General features: G+C 50.9%; 2 protein-coding genes across 2 annotated transcripts in view; one reads left to right on the top strand and one right to left on the bottom strand.

Moving 5' to 3' along the window:
• The window catches only part of CIB4 (calcium and integrin binding family member 4), a 72652-nt gene extending 67000 nt beyond the window's left edge, over positions 1-5652 (top strand). Inside the window, exons 6-8 of the mRNA XM_090063559.1 lie at positions 3248-3357; positions 3582-3670; positions 5530-5652. Of these exons, the coding sequence (XP_089919685.1) occupies positions 3248-3357; positions 3582-3670; positions 5530-5551 (221 nt within the window). The 3' untranslated portion in view covers positions 5552-5652. The remainder of the gene's footprint in view (positions 1-3247; positions 3358-3581; positions 3671-5529) is intronic.
• Positions 5653-5743: 91 nt separating this feature from the next.
• Positions 5744-19043, bottom strand: part of CIMIP2C (ciliary microtubule inner protein 2C) — a 46792-nt gene continuing 33492 nt past the window's right edge. Inside the window, exon 4 of the mRNA XM_090031168.1 lies at positions 5744-6706. Coding sequence (XP_089887294.1) covers positions 6562-6706 — 145 coding nt within the window. The 3' untranslated portion in view covers positions 5744-6561. The remainder of the gene's footprint in view (positions 6707-19043) is intronic.

Here is a 19043-nt window from a genome sequence, read left to right as displayed (position 1 = left end):
ACACCCAACAGGATGTTGTGGGGAGCGAACACTGCATCATGGGATGCTGGAGGACTGAAACTTGGGTGGCTTGTCTCTGGGGAGTGGCCACACATTTGTGGAACATGAGCTGGGTAACATGGAGCACAGATAAACCTGCCCTGGAGTGGTTTGACTGTAAGATGCCTAAAGGTTGCTTAAAACTACTTTGCACATCTTAATGTGTGGATAATCCAGGGGTTAAGAGCTGCCTGAGCCACCTAAAAGTACTGTGTAACACAGCCCTTTCAGGATACTGCTAGGAGTGCTTGGTAGGTATGCGGGGGAAATACATGGATGTACCCCTGATGGCCATGTATACCAGGCTTGCTTTTCAGATGGCATAAATCAGCCAAGCTCTGCTGGCTCTGAGGCCATGCCTGTCTACTCACCTGCTTGGCTAATCTCACAGATTCCCAAAGGAGTCTTCTTTCCCAGCACCCCTGTGACATAGGGAGGGGATGTTTTCTCCACATCACCGATGGGGACCTCAAAACAGGGTAGATTAAGCAAGTCAGCCAAGGTCACACAGGGTAGAGAATGCCACATATGGTAGACTAAGGGCAGACAGGGTAGATTAAGCCACTCACCCAAGGTCACACACGGTGGGTGGACAATATCACACAGGATACACTAAGGGCAAACAGGGTAGACTATGCAACTCATCCAAGGACACACTTCCTGTGTTTGGGGCAGGAAGTGAACTGCAGTGGCCCAAGTCCAAGCCTGGTACCTCCTGCAGTACACCCACCACCACCCATTGCATCTGCGGTCTGGGACGGCCCCGTTTCCCCTTTTGGACCTGGCCCTCCCTTCCCCACTCTTTGGACCCCTTTCTTTTCCTTCCCAAAGTAAGGGGGTTTCTTGTCTGGCCCCTCACAATTTTGCAACAGCTGATCTGCAATTTCGGTGACCTCTTGAATGGTTTTGGGGGTCCTGTCCTTGACTAGGGTTTTAATCTCCCTCAGACAGTAGTAATAAAATTGGTCCAGTGCCATGAGATGGAGCAGCTTCTCTCTATTGTCAGCCTTGGCTCCGTCTGCCCATTTAAGGAGTGCATCCCACACCAGGGCCACAAAATCAGCCATTGTCTTCTCGGGTTGTGGGCGAATATTCCAGAATTTTTTCCGGAAATAATTCAGTCCTAACTTGAACCTTGAAGACTCGGCCTTTTTAAAGGCATCATAGTCATCAGCTGCATCCGAGGGCAGGCTGTTCAGGACCACTGCCATGTCACCTTCTACCAGAGCAGCCATGTGCATCATGAACTCCTCCTTGGGCACCTTCTACCATCAGGCTTGCCTTTCGAAGATGCTGAGGAATACGTCAGGATAGTCTCCAACTTGGTAGCGAGAGAAGGCTGGGGAGTTCGGTTTGGGGTGTCCCCCAGGCACTTGTAGAAGGCCCGCCTCTCCCCTGTTGGGCTGCAGATGGAGTACCTCTAGTTTGTGCTTGCGCCTGGCCTCTGCCTCTTGGCACTGGGCCTTTTCATGCTGGGCCTCCCGCTCCATCCTTTTTGCCTCCAGCTCCATCCTTTTCTCCTCCTGCTCCATCTTTTTCAACTCCAGCTCAAACTTGCGCTTGCTTTCTCTCTCCTCAGCTTCTAGCCGCATCTGGTACCTCCAGTGCTCCTCAGTAGGGGGTGATCTCTCAGCAGCTCCCAAACTTGACATGCGGGAATGTGATTCTGGGGAGGACTTGAGTTGACGTGCGTGAAGGTGGCTCTGTGGCTGAATCATTGTTGCACAGGAGTTTAATCAGCTCTTCTTTCTTTAGCCCTTTCTTCACTTGAAGGCCTCTCCCTTTCTTTTAGTTCAGGCACAGTCATTTGGACATACTGGTCCACCATCCTGGCTATCTACACTATCCAGTCAACCCAATGTCAAATTAGAAATTGTTTGCTCAAGGGATTTCAGTGACTCTATTCCTCTTCCCATATTATGCCTCTAATACAGCAGGGTATTTGTATCCCACTCTACCACCACATGTGGCGGGCCAGTAGGGGACGCTCCTGCGTTGAACTCCCCACCTCCCTGCGCCTCACCACCTTCCAGGCTCTGAGCGCCTCCCTGGGGGCACCTCGCGTCCAGCTGACCCCCTTCCTGGAGCACACTTGCTAGCCTGGGGGTAACATAAGCTGCCACCACCCCGAGAAGGGACTCTCTCAGCCCTGTTTTCTTGGGGAAACACAGGCCTACTAGTCCAATGGGTACTCAACCCAGTACAGGCACTTGGGGCACTTCCCCAAGTTGGGGGCAAAAAGGAAAGTCTCCCTTAGTCCGCAGACCTAAGGGGCCTCCTAGGCATAATTTAAACCCACCCCTCAATAAGCCTCCCACACCGGTCACAAAGGAGAACTTTATTGATTACAGGGGTAGGGTGAAAATAGGGTACAAGACTGAGCAATATAGAAATCCCATAGAGCAAAACAGTCTGGCTGAGGTAGCCTTTTGATCACGCATCTGAGTTACTGCCAGCTAGATATCTAACCAGATCTCGAGTAGCTTACTCACAAGCATCATCCCGAGGCTGTTGGAGATCCCCTCTGGAGGCAGGCCATTCCCAGCTCCTGAGCTATGGGGGTGAGAGCCAGTTTCAGATGGTCAAGCTCCTCTCTGAGTCCCTGCACGGCTGCTGCCCCCTCCTCCTGGGCAGTCTTAACTTATATAGCCCCTGTGACCTTGTTCACCTGGTCCAGTGGAGGCCAGCACCTGTTGGCTATTGGCCAGCCAATTTGAAATACATCACTAGTTGCCGGGCAGACTCTAGCCCACCAGGTAGATGCCCCTCACCCAGGTAGGTGATACCAGTCCCATAGGCAGAGGGAGCAGGAAAGTAGCCAAGGTCAGGTTACCTAAAGAGATAGGGTAAAGGTGTGTCTCCTCTGCTGGGCCCATCCTAATCACATTGTCAGAGATTTTGGGGAGAAACAAAAGTGGCTTTCTGCCACAGGGTGTATCACCCATGATGCACTGGGATTTTTGACTCCTCCAGGGAGCAGAGTATCCCAGGCTTCCCTGGCCATAATGCATTGTAGAGAATTTCTAATCAGCCCTAACATGAAGCTCTACTACTGGCAGCGCTTTGATGCAGGAACCATCCTTCCATTCTCTGTTTGCCCAGCAACAAGCATCAGGGGGGGTGGCGCTCAGGGTTATTGCAGAAACAAATACCAAGCCCTCCCAAAGCCAGCTTCCTTCCTCCACCTTCCCACATTTCTTCCCCACAGACTTGAATGAGGATGGCTTCATTGACAAGGAAGACCTGCAAAGCATCATCCAACGCCTGCTCAACACCGACTACCTGAACAAAGAGGACCTCATCGCCCTGACAACCCGAGTATGTAGCCTCCCGGCCAGCATTTACCCCTTTCCTTCGGGGTCCAGGCTGGTTTTTGCAGGACTGCCCATCCTGAAGATTGTATCAGTGTCTAGAGTTTTTCCCCTTTGGCTTCTGGCCTCATAACACATTTCAAGCAGGGTTACTCATGTCTAGAAATTAAACACAGCTGCTCTAATGCCAGTAGATCTTCCTCCCAAGCTTTTCACTCTTGGGTCTTGCAGATTCTGGGAGAGGCAGACCTGATCCAGGACAACATGCTATCCTTGGCCGAATTTGAGCATGCCATGTCTAAATCCTCCGACTTTATGCAGTAAGAGTGATTTTTATTATTATTCTTTGAGTTGCAAGTGACTTGGGGATGTCTCAGGCTCCCATGGTGCTTGGAGTTGTAGGCAAGAGAACAATGGGAAAGTTCACAACCATGTTTATGATGGATAAATGGGAGGGTTGGAAAAAGACCAAGGCAGTGGTGAAACCAGGTCAGATCCGTCCAGGGAGCTATGGTTTTGGCTTGACACTCTCAGAAAACATCAGTTTCTAAGCCAGGATTTCAGGGGGTCTTAGACCTTGGCCAGCTCTTATTCTGTAACATTTAGGAGGGCTTTCTTCCCCTCTGGGAGTACATAATATGCTGAATCTGTGACACTGACTGCTGCAGCCTGGCACCCTAGGGTTTAAGCTGCAAAGAGGCTTTCTAGAGTTAGGATAAAGAAGGGGTGCATTGATTATTAGTACACATGCATACCCAGCCAGAACTGTGCTGGGCATCTTCCAGAGCAGCTAGGAAGAGTCCCTTTGAAGGCTGCATGTGCATATCCCACAAAGCCCTGTTTTATGATGTTTCTGGCACAGCTCCACAGAAGCAGCTGGCCTGCTGCAGCCCCTGCCGGTCACAGCCAGGGAGGTTTCCCCCTGCTAGCTGCCCATCAGGATGATGTTTTGAGGCTCCACCATTCTGCAGCCATGTGCTTCCCTTGATCTAAGGAGTGCTGTCCCCATCTTCAGCCCCTCTCCACACTTGATGGGCCCAGGCTCTTGTGGTACTTCTTCGTGAAGTGATGACAGCATTCTGGTCCTTCAGACCTAATGGAGAGGACCAGAGGGCTGTGTTCAGGGGACTGTGGTATAAACGGGGCAGCCCTGGAGGAGGGGCAGATTACAATATGCACAAGACCATTGCATGTGTCTCACATGCCATGTAGCATTTAAATCCATGCCTCCATACGGAGACCAGTCAGGACCCCGGGGGCCTGGCTCCCAGCCCCTGAGATGCCCAAGCACACCCTTCCAGTGTCACAGGCCCTCTGGGATATCTGTTCCCCTCTTCGGGGAGATGTGAGCACAGGCAGACACACAAGCTCTGCAAGGCCTCGTTCACTCCTTAGTTGAATGAACTCAGGGTCGTATGTAGCCGCAGATTATGCAATCAGCCCATATACCTTCTTCCAGCCCTCTGCTTCCTGAGTACTCCCTGAACTCAGGCCAGAGTCTTCAGAGGGGTGCAAGGGCCTACCTGCTCTCCTGTCCCCTGTGCCTGGCTTCTCCTTCCAAACAGGGAGCCTGTCTACAACCAGCTGTTTTACACCCCTTGTCCTTCCATCCCCCCAGTGGGCAGTGAGGGACCCCCTGCTTTCTAACCCTTGGCCCTTTATGTCTAAGGGCTGCCCGGTCAGCCTCATCAGAGACCCCAGGCAGGTGATGCCTTTTGTAGCATATGGACTTCAAAAATGGTTTGTCCTGGGCAGCAGCTGACCCAGTGTCCAGGACAGCTGCTGTGTGAATGGAAGATCACCAAGTCTTAATGACCCTCTGTTGTTAGCTCAGGCTCACACCCCACCCTAGGGAATTGCAGTCCAGTACGAAGCTAGGAGGACAATGGTTGGACACAGCTCTGCAGAGAGACAGGCAGAAGAGCATCAGATAGTGCAGAAAGCAGAACAACAGGGCAGGGAGCAGAAAGCAGAGCAGGCAGGGGAAGGGGATCACAGTGGTACTCAAGGAGGGTGCAGGGGTAATATGTGGCCACTGCCTCAAATCATGACCCTGCTTTAAGATGCTGGGAGCATAGATACATCCCTCAACCCTGGTCTCAGGCTGCAGCGCAGCTCCTAGGTCATGCAAGTATGTGGCTTGTGACGTGGCTTCTAACTATCCACCATCCTTCTCCAGTTCCTTTAGGATCTGCTTCTGACCCCAGGGCCCTGGCAGAAGCTGCTTGTAGGGAACAGAGGCCTGCATCTCCAGAGACAAGCCCTTCATTGATCCCATGGCCTGCCGGAGAGGGGCCTGGCAAGCTATTCCTTGTTTACCTTTGTGGTTCAGAATACAGATGGAAGCACCCAGTGTTGCTGTCTCTTGACCTTTGGGTTTGTTGCCATGTATGTTGGCTGTGAGGCTGAGCCCAGCGGGGCTGTGAGATCCCTGACAAGTATGGGAGTGTGTTGTGGGGCAGCCAGTTCCACTGAAACAAGGCAAAATCTCTCCAACATATAGAGGAACGGGGATGTCTGCATCTTACCATGGAAGAAAATTAAGGGTGAATTTACTCTGCACAGCCCCAGGCTCTCCCCCACCCAACCCCAGAGTGAAGTTACAGCGTGTTTCTCAATGAATAACTTCACTCTGGATTTGCACAGTTTGCTACATACTGGGGCTATGTAACATGTGTCTGCACCCCTTTTGATGTGGTGCCAAGTCCATTGACTACACAGTTACACATCGTCCTCCCTCAGTTTCCCCTTCTGTGCAACGGACATCATAGCTCTACCCCACCCTGAGGCTATGCATATTAAGGACTGCGAGGTGCCATTATGACAGAAGTCAGATAGGGCTAGGATAAGCTGATTTTGGGCCTCTCTTTTGCACCTCAGTTTGTCATCATGGGAGACCGGGTGTGGGGTGGATTTGGGTTGTGTTCAGAGTTTGTCTGCAGGATAACAGGAGGCTGTGTGGGGCAGACGGGGCATTGCTCCAGAGAGCAGCTGAATTTCTGCAAAATGAACCTCTGTGCTGGCAGGCTGTGGCTTGCATCCATAGCTCCATGCATTCTTCAGGCCAGACACCGCCAGGGTTTCCAGAGAGGGGAGAAAATCCAAGGCCCTGCTGCACTCTCAGGGCTTTATTTCCCACGGTCTCTCCCTCCGGGAATGTAACCTCCTCCAGAAGTCCAGCTGGCACGGAAGGGATACCCCCCCGCATGCCTCAAGCTCTGAATTCGAAGAAGCTATCTCTGAGTTCCCTCTCCTGGCTGGTCACCCGCTTGCCCGAGGGGAAGGTCTGGTAGGTCCGCAGGTTCTCTGGAGACACGCGGAAGAGGTGCCACATGGTCTTGGCATTCAGTGGTGGGCTGGTGAGGAGAACAGGATAGGGTTACAGCAGCCATCCTTGAGCAGAGGGAAGGGGAGGACAGGGCTGGAGGGGTATGGATGGGCTGAGCTGGAGCGTGAGCTGGCATGGCTGGAAACAGTGAATTACCACACACACACAATAGATTTATGGCTTTGTCACTGCAAGTTGCAACAATGCAAACTAAACTACATCGGGAAGTGGTTTATGAGAACTAATTTAAAACCTGCAAATTCTGCGTATATGTCAAAGTGACACCATTAAGCCACACAAGGGGGAATTTTCATCACTTGTACTTTGTCTCAGCATCATGTGTACAAGTGCCCAGAGAGGTGGAGCTCTACAGGGGTGCCTCTGGGAACAACAAGGTCAGGCGCATGCTAAGGCCTGGGGCTGTGCCCCATGGCCCTTGGCTACATTTGGGGCGATGGGGGGGGGGCAATGAGTGAAATTGTCTGCAGGTCTCTCAGGCCCTATTGTTGCCAATGCTGGCCTGGGGGAGGTACTTTACCACCCAGAATGGTTCCATGTGATTCAATGAGTTTGCCTGGGTAGGGAGGGCTGTGTGAGCATAAGCTGAGATCAAGTCCCTGGCAAAGAACGTGTCAGTCCCCCCTGTTTAGCCACCATCTTAACTCCCTGAGAGGGGCCATGCCTCATGCAGTATGTCCCTCTCCCCCCTCAGTCTAGTTTAACAATCACTTTGGATATCCCTGTGCCTCTCTGATGCTGTGTCAGGTTAAGCCCTCCATGGAGAGAGGGAGCAAGCCATCCCATGTGGGATCCCGAGGGCTGAGCACCATCACTACCAGTGCACAGGACCCCAGGCCCACACTGGTGTGGTGACTCCTGCGTTCCCACCTCACCACACAGCCAAGCATCGACGCATCCCCAATGAACACCAGTGGTCTGCAAAATGACTCCATGGGGCAGGGACAGATCATTCCCGTGAGTGCTAAACCCTGTGGGTCCAGTAAAGTGGTGGCCTGTAGCCTAAAGAGGCATGAGGGAGGAAAGCATCCGCACACCGGCCCTGCCTCAGCCTGGAAGTCACTGAGTGCCCCTCACCCACCACAGGCCTTGAGGGGGAAGAGCCAGGCAGGCAGGGGCTAACACCGAAGTATCCGGCTTCAACAGAGAAACCCATAGCCCAGAGCTAGGCACAGTGAATGGGACCAGCAGGTGCCTCCATGAAGGGGAGCTGCCGCACGCTGCTTGGCTGGAAGCACCAAGGAGAGGGAATGTATTCAGCCCCTCTTGCCCAAGAATCCAGCACCAGGCCAGCCCAGCCCCATAGGAGCAGGGTTTAGGCACTCCTGACCCCATACAGTGCTCAGGGAGCCCCTGTGCCACCCTCAGGGCTTGGATCCTGCTTGGCAGGACGTGGACTCAAAGCTTAGTCTTTGCACCATCTAGCCACAGGGGGTCTGGGTCCCATTCTTGAATTTCACTGGATGCATCTACATGTGATGCTTTAATGTGCATTAGCTTAAATTAATGTGCATTAAGGGCACGTGTCTACATGTACATGCCCATAATGTGCATTAAAATTCAACTCTTTGTGCAAATTTAGGCACGAATAGTTAAAGTGCATTTACATATGTGTCGATGTGTTAAGGTATATTAACGTTGTATGTGCAGACTGACTTGGGATCAACTTTAGTCCCAAGTCTGTCCCCACACAGCATTAATCCACTTTAATGCCCGCACATGTAGACACCTGCCTAAACCCACTTAATGGGCATTAAGCTAATGCACATTAAATTTAGGCATGTTTATATGCATGTGTAGACATGCCCATTGTGTCTCAAGAGGAGCCACTGCCATGGGACATGTGCCTCTGCCTTGGGGCAGCTAACTGTTTCTGTGAAGACTCCTTTTTTTAGGGCCTTTCCCCCACTTTAGATGTGAAGTTTGCTGCAGGCTGAATCTTCCCAGGAAAGATCCCAGCTGCCAGCTGTGCTTTGCCGCATTTGGGAAACAGAAGAGAAGTAGCTCTGAGGCTTTTCTTTTGGAGCTTTCCTGGAGCAAATTTGGTGTGTGAGGCAAACAGGGCTTGAGGTGAAATTCAGTTCTGTGCTGGGGAGCAGGGAACGGACGAGGCACCAACAAACAGGGCTTGCATAAGGCCTGGAGGTGCCCAGGCCTTGCGCTGGGCCTCTGTAGAGAGGCAAAGTTCCTTCATTGCAAGAGCATTTGCTGGAGCTCATGGGGACACTGGGAGAGCCTCACTTTTCAAGTGGCCTGATCATAAATCGTGATTCCAGGGTTAGAAGGTGCCTCAAGGGTTGTCCTAGCCCAGCTTCCATGCACAAATGCAGGACTTGCTGTTCCTAACCCAGTACAGACACCCACTGTGGATGCATCCCATTGACTGCATCAGAAACAAGAGAGATGGGGGGCAGACACACAATATGTGCTTCTTTAGTTCTATTCAGCGCTGGTGAGCCTTCATCTGGAGCACTGTGTCCAGTTTTGGGTCCCACTGTCCAAGAAGGACAGATTGGAAAGAGCCCAGCAGACAGCAAAACTGATGTCTAGGAAGTAAGACTTATCGGGAAAGGCTGAAAGATCTAGGGTTAGTTAGCCTGGAGATGACCAAGGTGGGTGTGATAACAGTTTTCAAATACCTGGAGGGTGGTAATAGAAAGGATGGACACGGGCTTTTCTCTGTGCCCATAAGGGACAGGATGAGGAGCAATGGCCTCAAGCTTCAGTAGGGGAAATTGAACTTAGTGATTAGGAGGAGCTTTCTGACCAGGATGGTGGTCAAGTATTGGAAGAGGATACCTAGAGAAGTCTTGGGCTCTTTGTCCCTGGACATTTTCAAAGGCAGTTTGGACAGGCACTTTCCTGGGATGGTTTAGGCAACGGCAGTCCTTTCTTGAGCAGGGTGCTGCATTAGATGACCTGGTGAGGTCACGTCAGCCTGACTTTCCTATGATCCTAATGTTTCTGCTTGAGGGTTACACCACTTAGCTGTACCTGGGATGTAGAAAACCCAGTGTCACCACTTGCAGTGTTGAAAATAGAGAGATACTACAAGAAAAGAGCCTTACAAAAGACTCAAGGGCTGGAGAAAGGGCGATCCAGCTGCAGACTCCAGAGCCCAGCCAGCATTACCAAAGGAAGACTGGCAGGCAACTTGGTCAATTAGCCTTGCAGGGAGAAGATCCTGACTCACCCATCTCCTCAGGAAGTGCATCACGAGACCAAAGAGCTGAGTGCTGAAGCTGGATATATTTATATTAGCCATAAAGAGCAAACAGTGATTAGCCTTTGGCCCCAAACCCTCACAGGGGCAGCAAGCTGTCTCTGAGCCTCATGCCTCCTCTCTGAGACAGACACGTCATGCCGGAGTCAAGACCCGTGTCTTTGACTCAGTGAAGAGCTGACCAGGTGCCGTGCAAGCGTCAGACAAGAAGATCAAAGGGTTCCTTGGGGCACCCAGGTCTTTGCAGCAATTAGTCTTTTGAGCAAGAGGGAGATGCTCCTGCCTCTTGACGCTAGATGGGTTGTTGGTTGCAACCGTGTTGGTCTAAGCACATAGGCAGACAAGGTCCTTTGTGATATCTTTTATTAGACCAACTAAATAGTTGACACTAGATGGCACCCACGCCCCTCTCTTTGCATCTCGTTAGTGCCGGGAGCCTGTAGCCTGCAAGGACTGAAGCTCCCATCCAAACTGAAAGCACTGTCTACAGACTGGTTTGCACACAGTTCAAACAACCTCTCCAAACTGGTTGCTAATCCCTTTGGTCTGTTGTTTAAGAAATCTTTTGAGACCGCAGTGCCTGGCAGCTGAAGGGTGCTCAGATCAGGTATTGCTGTCCATTGAAGAATACCCTGAGATCACTAGGTTAGTTCTGTAAGGGATCATCAACTCAGAAAAGCAGATGCAAATGCTGGGTTTTGTGTGTAGTGTTGGATTATTTAACACATAGGGTTAGTATAGGGTTTATCCCATCTATAATGGATGGGACAGAAGTTGTGTTTATTGCACACATGAAACTGTAAGCGTTGCCAGCAGGTTGAGGGCAGTGATTCTTCCCCTCTATTCAGCACTGGGGCGGCCACATCTGGGGTCCTGTGTCCAGTTGTGGGCACCCAGTACAGAAGGGATGTGGACACATTGGAGAGAGTCCAACGGAGGGCAATGAACGGAGGGTTGTAAGGCTGGGGGACAGGACTGGTGAGGAGAGGCTGAGAGAACTGGGCTGATTGAGTCTGGAGAAGACAAGACTGAGGGGGATTGAATAGCCGCCTTCAGCTCCCTGCAGGGGGGCTGCAAAGAGGATGGAGCTGGGCTGGTCTCAGTGGGGGCAGATGACAGGACAAGGAGCAATGGGCTCCAGCTGCAGCAAGGGAAGTTGAGGTTGGATATTAGGAAAAACTTTCTCACTAGGAGGGTAGTAAAGCACTGGAACAGATTACCCAGAGAAGTGGTGGAGTCTCCATCCTTGGAGGGTTTGAAGCCCCGGGTAGACAAAGCCTTGACTGGAACGATGTAGTTGGGGCTGGCCCTGCTTTCGAGCAGGGGATTGGACTAGATGTGACCTCCTGAGCTCCCTTCAAACCTCATTTTTTCTGATTCTATAACTCTGTCTTTCTCCTCTATAACTCTGTCTTTCTCCGCTTAGGTGCTACAAAACATTAGTTAGCTTTGTAAGCAAGCCATCCTTTTTACACAGAAGTCCTGCATCTCTCAGTGCTGAGGTGGGATGGTGAATAAGGTAAGATCACACAGGGAGCACTGCTGAGATTCAAAGAGCAAAAGCTGGATTCACTTATGTAATAGTGAATAGTGTTTGAATGAAGGATCCTACAGGGGGAAAAAAAGCACATGGTTGTAATGATGTGTTCACTTGCACTACGGGCTGAACATGGTCCGTGCCACAGTAAACAAAGGGCACAACACCGGCACTCGAGCTGCACGGGCACCTGTTTGTTGATGTGTGGGTTCCACAAGTCCTGAGAGCAATCATGTAATTAAAGACTCTTCTGTAATGCATATGCACAAGGGGACAAAGATACAACTGCCTCGACAACTGTCCTGGGCACAAAGCACTTGGCATTGCAGTTTTAAAATTTGAATTTGAATGCAATTATTTATAGCTGCTCCTATCTTCAAGGTTGTATCCACATAGCAGAAGCAGTTCTTCAGTAGCAGGGATAGCTATGCAACTGAACTTACCCCGCTTCTCCGTAGGGCAGACGGTCTTGTCACCGGAGTAGATGTAGTGTGAAAGACACCTTCAGGGGTGTAGGTTGTAGCTGTGCTGGTCTAAGGGCATAGGCAGATGTGGTTCTTTGGGTAAATCCGGTATCTTGTATTAGACCAACTACACCTTCAGCATTAGAGAAAGAACCTCATTCTTTCGCATGTGGCCCTAAGGTTTTGTTTGTATTCACAAGTGGAGCTTCCCTCCCAGGACCATACAGCAAACAGCAAAGCCCCAAAGCATGGAGAGTACTCATGGCATGTCTAAGCTACTCCTAGATCGTCCTTCACCAATGCTTATCCAAACTTTTCTTGGACACCTCCAGTGAAGGAGACTCCATCTGTTCTGCTCTAGCAGTGAAGAAGGTATTCCTGATGCAGGTGAGACCCTCACATTTCAAAGGCATGCCAAGAGGAGATGCTGAGTGCTTCTGGGCCATTATTATATTTTTCTAAGACCATCCCAGAAGCCTGAGCAGAGCTAAGCCCCAGGTTTGGAGGGATTTCCTTGTGGTTGATTGCAAGCGTGGATGTTCAGAATTGTTCAGCAAGCGGCGTGCACATGGGAGTGAGCCAGAGCTGTGGGCTGGAGGGAGACGGAGCTCTGCCTGCACGGGGAGTGTAGCAGGGCACTAGGGTGCCTGCTACTGGCAACAGGAATATGGGCTCAGCTGCCACTCACCAGAGCGGCACAGGTGGGGGCTGCTAAGACAAGCGGTTGGGTCAGCTGACCAGAAGGGGGCAGGGCCTGGCCTTTATAAACAGCGAGCCTGAGGCCAGAGTCAGTTCCCCCCTGGCAGTCCAGGAAGTGGGAGCTCTGTGGGCATAGTAAGGAAGCCGGATGGCTTGAGCAGTGTTGGCATGATGATACGGGATGGAGAGAGCCCTGACAGGGATACGGACGAAGGATAGCCAGGTTGGCTTAGGGTTTATGTTATAGCCAAGGGGCTTTGTGTTTTCTGTTTTGGTTGTGATATTACGCTGGAGGACCGGGTGAGGCTATAGGGGTAGAGGAGGCCTTATGGGAGCTTCCCAGTGATGGGGGGGGGGTCCTAGTGCTGGAGAGGGTGCTGCGTGTCCCGGCCCCAGTGTGGGTGAGATCGGGAGGAGCCCAGTGGGCGTAGGACCTGGAAAGAGGGTCTGGGGGCCAGGTCAGGCTGAAGCTGCCTGAGCCCCGATTACGGGAGTGCGGGGCACAGGCCCCGGTTGGGGGCGCAGGCAGGCAATTGGGCAGAGCCCAGTACAGTAAGACACTGTACCAAGGAGGGCAAGGAGGCAGCCTCCCATTAATGATATTTACCAGCAAGACATGGCAGGTGAGAGAGGGTGCGTTTAAGCTGGATTTGGCATGGTAGGTAGGGGTGCTAGGGGAGGTCACGGCACCCCTAGAGGTCTGCCTGCTACGGAGGCTTGGAAAAGGCAAGCTAGGAAACTGCTGGCCTCCCTCAGGCAAACATATGCAGCGTGGACAAAAGTGCTGCCCCGGGGACAACTTTCTGTCCAAAGATAAAGAACCCCAAAGCACCCTGCGCTCTGGCCAAGAGGGATGACCATCAAGAAGGGTGTTTGTGCCTGAAAGCTTCCAAAGAACAATTTTCCGAGTATTTAGGTGGTCTAATAAAAGATACCACATCTACCCACAGAACCTTGTCTGCATAAAGAAAAACCTCACTTTGCCCCGCAGGGCAATACAGGGGCTAATCTGTGAAAGTCTGTAGGGTGCTTGAATTTGCCAGCACCATGGAAAAATTATACCTAGCAACATGGGTGGATGTAGGAATTTGAATAGGGGGGAGCAGATGTTGTGGTGCATCATCACATAGAGCATAATGTGTATTTTCTTCCAGTTAAAGAGAAACTAGAAGCTTTACTAATATACTAAAGACCTAGTGCTACTTTATTCAATTTATGATCAAAGCACAAACAAATTTAACTGTATCAGGATGGTCATGAATCTGCTAGTTTTTAGATTCAGTTTTTTTTAAAAAAAGAAACAAGGTAAAAAATGGTCTGTATAGTCAAAAGAGATTGTGTCATTAGTCCTGTAGTCATTAGTTAGGTGTACATCTCTTATTCATATTCATAAAACAAAATCTAGCCCTCTTGAGCATCTCAGACAGTGAGCACCTCCCATACATCACCATCAGTCATTACTACACCTGACCACACCTGAGTTAAGCTTTTCAGCTAAAGCTACAAAAAGTCTGCAGGGCTGTTAAATAGGAGAGAGACATGCCCAGGCACAGCAACAGAGAGCAGACATGCAGGAGATCTTGCAGAGTGAAGCCTTAAGACCACTAAAAAGGAGGGAGGACGGTTAACACCTATGAAATGAAGAGACATTAGCGGGAATGAGGGAGATGACAATGAGCCATGAAATCAGTCACTTCCCTCAGCACTGCCTTAATAAAACTGCTGCTCCTAGGCAGTCGGTTTTAACTTTTGTGTGGAGCAGGAATCAAAGGCCGGGGGTGCAACTGCAGCACTACAGCCCCTGGATCTGCCCCTGCCTTGCCAACAAGGCAGCTGGGTTTCAAGCGCCTCTAGCATGGCTGAAGTCCAGGCACTTGGAGGACTGGGCAGCATCAGCTCTCTCAGCCAGGAGGCTGCCTCAGTGAACTGGGAAAGGTAATTACAGTTGGGGGGGGGCGGTATGATGCCTCCAGAGCAGCTTGTTCATTAGTAATGCCGGGGGGAGCCTCAGCAAAGCAAACATAAATGGCTCCATGGGCCGGGAGCTTTTGATGACCTACATTATGAGCATCTACATTGCATGTATTATTGAGCAGCATTCAACACTGATGGTACGCAGGGGAATCACTCCCCCATGCGTGCACATATGCGCACGCACACACATGCACATATGTGTGGACACAGATTTGGGAATGAAAAAAAAAAAAACTAGGAAAGTTTGCAGCATGACTAGGCTAGGAAACCAGCCCTGGGCACCCTTAAAATCCCTCCTGCCCTCTGGGAGTCTTTGCCAGGTGAGGGGCAGGCCTGAGCAGCCCGGCCATAGGAGCAGTGCCTTGTGGCAGGGTGTAGGATGGTGCTCCCCAACCCCGGGGAGCTTCTGTCCAAGCCCCGCAGGCAATATGTACGGGTCTGGGGTGGGAGGGAGCAGTGGGGTCTGTTTCCAGGGTGCTGATGATGCTACAGAAGCAGCATCTGCCTTCGTTTTGCAGACAGCCTGGGGCAGGTAAGACTTCCCTTCCCTGCCCCTGCCTACAGCGCTCAGACACCCCCTCCATGAACTTTCTGCACCCCCGAGAAGGGCCACCTCTCTTCTAACTATAGGGCTGCAGAGTCTCAAAGCTTTGGACAAACTTTTAACGGAGACTCATAATTGCCCCAGGAGGCAGATAGTCCATTCCACATGATCAGATTACTTTGCTGGCTTCTGCCTCAGTTCCCATCCATGCAATGGGTGTGACAGCACTATCCCACTGCACAGAGGGGTTTAGGAAATCACCACCTGCAAAGTGAGAAGACCCCATGCTAATGGGGGACATACGAGTATCAGAGAAAGAGAGGGAGAAGCAGAGGTTGGAAAGACACTGCTGAAGACGCATGGAAAAGAGCAGAGCCCAGTCACTGGCAGCAAAGCAAGTAGCAGCAGAGGCTCCGTCCGGATCAGCTTCCAAAGGTGTCGTGGCCCCAGAGCTCAAAGGATGCTTTGCCTGGGGACCGCAGAGAGCAGGATGAACAGCAAAGGGCTCCCAATGGCTGGGGTCGGATCCTGCTCTCCCTGCTGCCCCCGGGGCTCATTCAGCCCCTCTCTGGAGTACTGCAGCACGACAGGGCTTCCTTTCCCAGAAGTGGGGAATACCGAGCACCCCACTGGGGTGGGGGGACAGCTGGCCCAATGCCTGCTGCATTGCATGCTGACACCAGTCCCCGATCGGGCCCTGCTGCACTAACGCTGGGGAGAAGACCCACAGAATAAGCTATAAAACAGGCGCTTCAAAGATGGCCTCACACTCCCATTTGAGGAGCCTGGAGCAAGCCATAAGCATCCCACAATCCACCCCCTCTCCCTGAGCAGGGAGGGCAGTGCAGTCCTATTTTGCCAATGGGGAAACTAGGACAGAGATGGGGAAGCTTACCCAAAGTCCCACAGCAACCGGGGAGCACCGAGCCTGGATCTCCAGGCTGGCCACCCTATGCATGCCCCAGTCATAAGGCCAACCTTTCCCGCAGTGTGTCTACAAAGCTCAGCCCTAAAAGGCTTCCAGCTGCCAGCTCACTGAGTGCATTGACTCAGGTGTCTGGGTTGTAGCCGTATTGGTCTAGAGGAAAAGGCGATCAGGACAAATAGCAGAGATGATATTTTTTATTAAACCAACAAGATTTTTGCAATGAAAGAATGTTTTTTTTTTTTGCAAAAATCTTGTTAGTCTAATACAAGATATCATCTCTCCTACGAGTCCTGATTACCTTTTGATGATCTTCAGGTTGAAGTAGGGGCACCTGAGGGGAAACCAATCGCTGCCTCTCTGCAGCTTCAGGACAGAGCGGAGTTACTGCGAGTCTTTTCTTGGTAGTACGCATAGCGCTTGGTGAGTATTGGACGTTGTTTGGCAGAAGCAAAAAAGTGGGAGAAGCGCACTTTGTATTTCTTGAAATACTAGGAAAATGGTCTGAAATACTCATACAGGATGCCACTGAGTAAGGGCAAATACCATATTTTCTAGCATACCTCACATGCCTTGTTTTTAGGAAGGCCAGAGGAAGAAAATAAAGGTTTTCCCAGAGTTATGGCCACATAGAGTGGGGATAGAGCCAAATCTTCATCTCCCTCCCCTTCCTTTACCTGCTCAGGCAAAGTTTTAGCCCTTTTGCAGCTGAATTGAGAGCTGGTCTTGGCCCAGCCAAAAGCTGAAACTGCAGCTGCTGCTGAAGGCTGGACTCCATGGGCAGATCTTTCTTGCCTAATGCAGGGGGGGCTGGACCTGACGATCCACTTGTATGATCAGGGGGCAGCAGGGCAGGCCCTACGAGGAGAGGCGACGGGACCTGAACCTGTTCAGCCTCCACAAGAGAAGGCTGAGGGGGGATCTAGTGGCCTGTTACAAACTAGTCGGGGGGGATCAGCAGGCACTGGGGGAGTCCCTGTTCCCCCGAGCACCGCCAGGAGTGACCAGGAATAACGGTCACAAGCTGGCAGGGGGGAGGTTTAGGCTAGATATCAGGAGGCGCAACTTCACGGTCAGGGCGGCTAGGGTCTGGGACAAACTTCCAAGAGAAGTGGTGCTGGCCCCTACCCTGGGGGTGTTTAAGAGGAGGCTGGATGAACACCTTGCTGGGGTCGTTTGACCCCAGTACTCTTTGCTGCCATGGCAGGGGGTCGGACTAGATGATCTGCTCAGGTCCCTTCTGACCCTAGAAACTATGAAACTATCTTCCAAGGTCCCTTCCAGCCCCTTACAATGTATGAATCTATGAAACTGGGGTTTTGAAAAGAGCTGCAGTCTGCAGGGCTGGGAAATAGGAGGTGAGAGACCAGATGCAGCCAATAGGCAGCAACATTGCTGAAGAAAGGATAATTTGTTTTAAAAAAGAAAGAGGGTCATTAACACCTCAAGTGAAGAGCAATTAGCAGGAATCAAGTAGATGATAATGAGCTATGAAGGGAGCTGCTCCTTTAAAACTAGTCGGCTAGAAATGGCACTGCTGTTATTCTGGGCAGAAAAATCAGCTTCGTTGTAAAGACCCACGCCCTTATTATGGGAGGTGAATTTTTTAGGGAAAGATAGGAGTGGTCTGCAAGTAATTCAGGAACCATCGGAATTGGACCTGAACTTTTGAGGGGATTTGGTGAAAAGCAACAAGAAGTTGAACACTTCAAGCTGGCGCCCGACCCGAAACAAAACCACTGTGCTCCGTTTTGGGTTGTTTACTTCTCTACTCTTTAGTTCAGGGCCCTGTTTTCGGCATGGCAGCACAATACACAGGTACAAAGCTGTATTTCAAAAATCCCAGCAGAATGAAGCAATTTGGCTTCAGGCAGGGCTGGACATGGCCTCTTGTGACCTTCTCAGAAGCAAGGCAGGGAAATGTGGTCTAGACAAAACTACTGTAAGGTAGCAACTGGTTGGGAAACTGCTCAGAAAGTAGCTAGCACTGGGTCAAAGCCAAAGGGTGTCTCAATGGCTTTTTGCTGGGGTCTGCGCCATTCGGATGATGTGAGAGGCAGGGATATCTTTTATACGTATCACCCTAAAAAAATCCTTGCCTCTCACATAATTGCTGGACCATCACAGCTACAGCATCACTCTTATACTACCTAACAGAGCAAGCATGTATTACATTTGCACATGGTACCAAGCTTAGAAGGGTTGCAGACACTTTGGGGGACAGCATTGAAGGACAAAAGGATCTTGAAACACTGGAGAAATGGGCTGAGATATACAGGATGCCACTGTATAAAGACAGAGGCACTGCAGAAGGAACACCCAGCTGCCCAAACACAAGTGGGCCTGACATGTTGCTCTGCACTGGGGAGGCCTCGCCTGGAGATCTGAGACCAGTTTTGGGCCCCACACTTCAAGAGCAAAGGGTCCAGAGGACAGCAACAGAAATGATGGGAGGTCTAAGCAGCAGGGCCAGTGGAGGAGGATTGACAGAACTGGGTTTATTTAGTTTGGAGAAAAGAAGGCCGAGGAGACCCATGATAGCTGTCTTCCACTATGCAAGGAGGATATGTGGTTCTCCATGGCTTCAGGGGACAGGATGAAAGGCAACGGTTTGAATTGCAGCTTACAAGGTTTAGGTCGGATACTGGGAAGTGCTTCCCAATGGCAAGAACAGTGAGAAAGGGGCTAAGGAGGCTGTGAAATCCAACACTGGAGGACTTTGGATCAAGGTCCAGCAGGCAGGATTAGGTATAAGGTGTAATTGGATTAGGTATACGGTGAGGTATTGGGTCCTGTTCTGAGCCAGGGGCTGGCCTAGATGACCCCGTGAGGTCCCTTCTAGCTATATCTCTTGTCATTCCAGGATCCCGGTATTTCCATGATGAAATATTTGAACATTAGTGAAATTCCCCAGACTTTTTTAAAAAAAAATCCATGATTTGGCCAATTCCATCTCTATTTTCTTTTTTTTTTTTTTTTGG

Source organism: Crocodylus siamensis, chromosome 1 (assembly GCF_052110815.1).
Source record: "Crocodylus siamensis isolate JL-2025a chromosome 1, ASM5211081v1, whole genome shotgun sequence".
NCBI lineage: Eukaryota > Metazoa > Chordata > Crocodylia > Crocodylidae > Crocodylus > Crocodylus siamensis.
The sequence above is the reverse complement of the archived record's forward strand: the minus strand, read 5'-3'. Positions and strand labels throughout refer to the sequence as shown.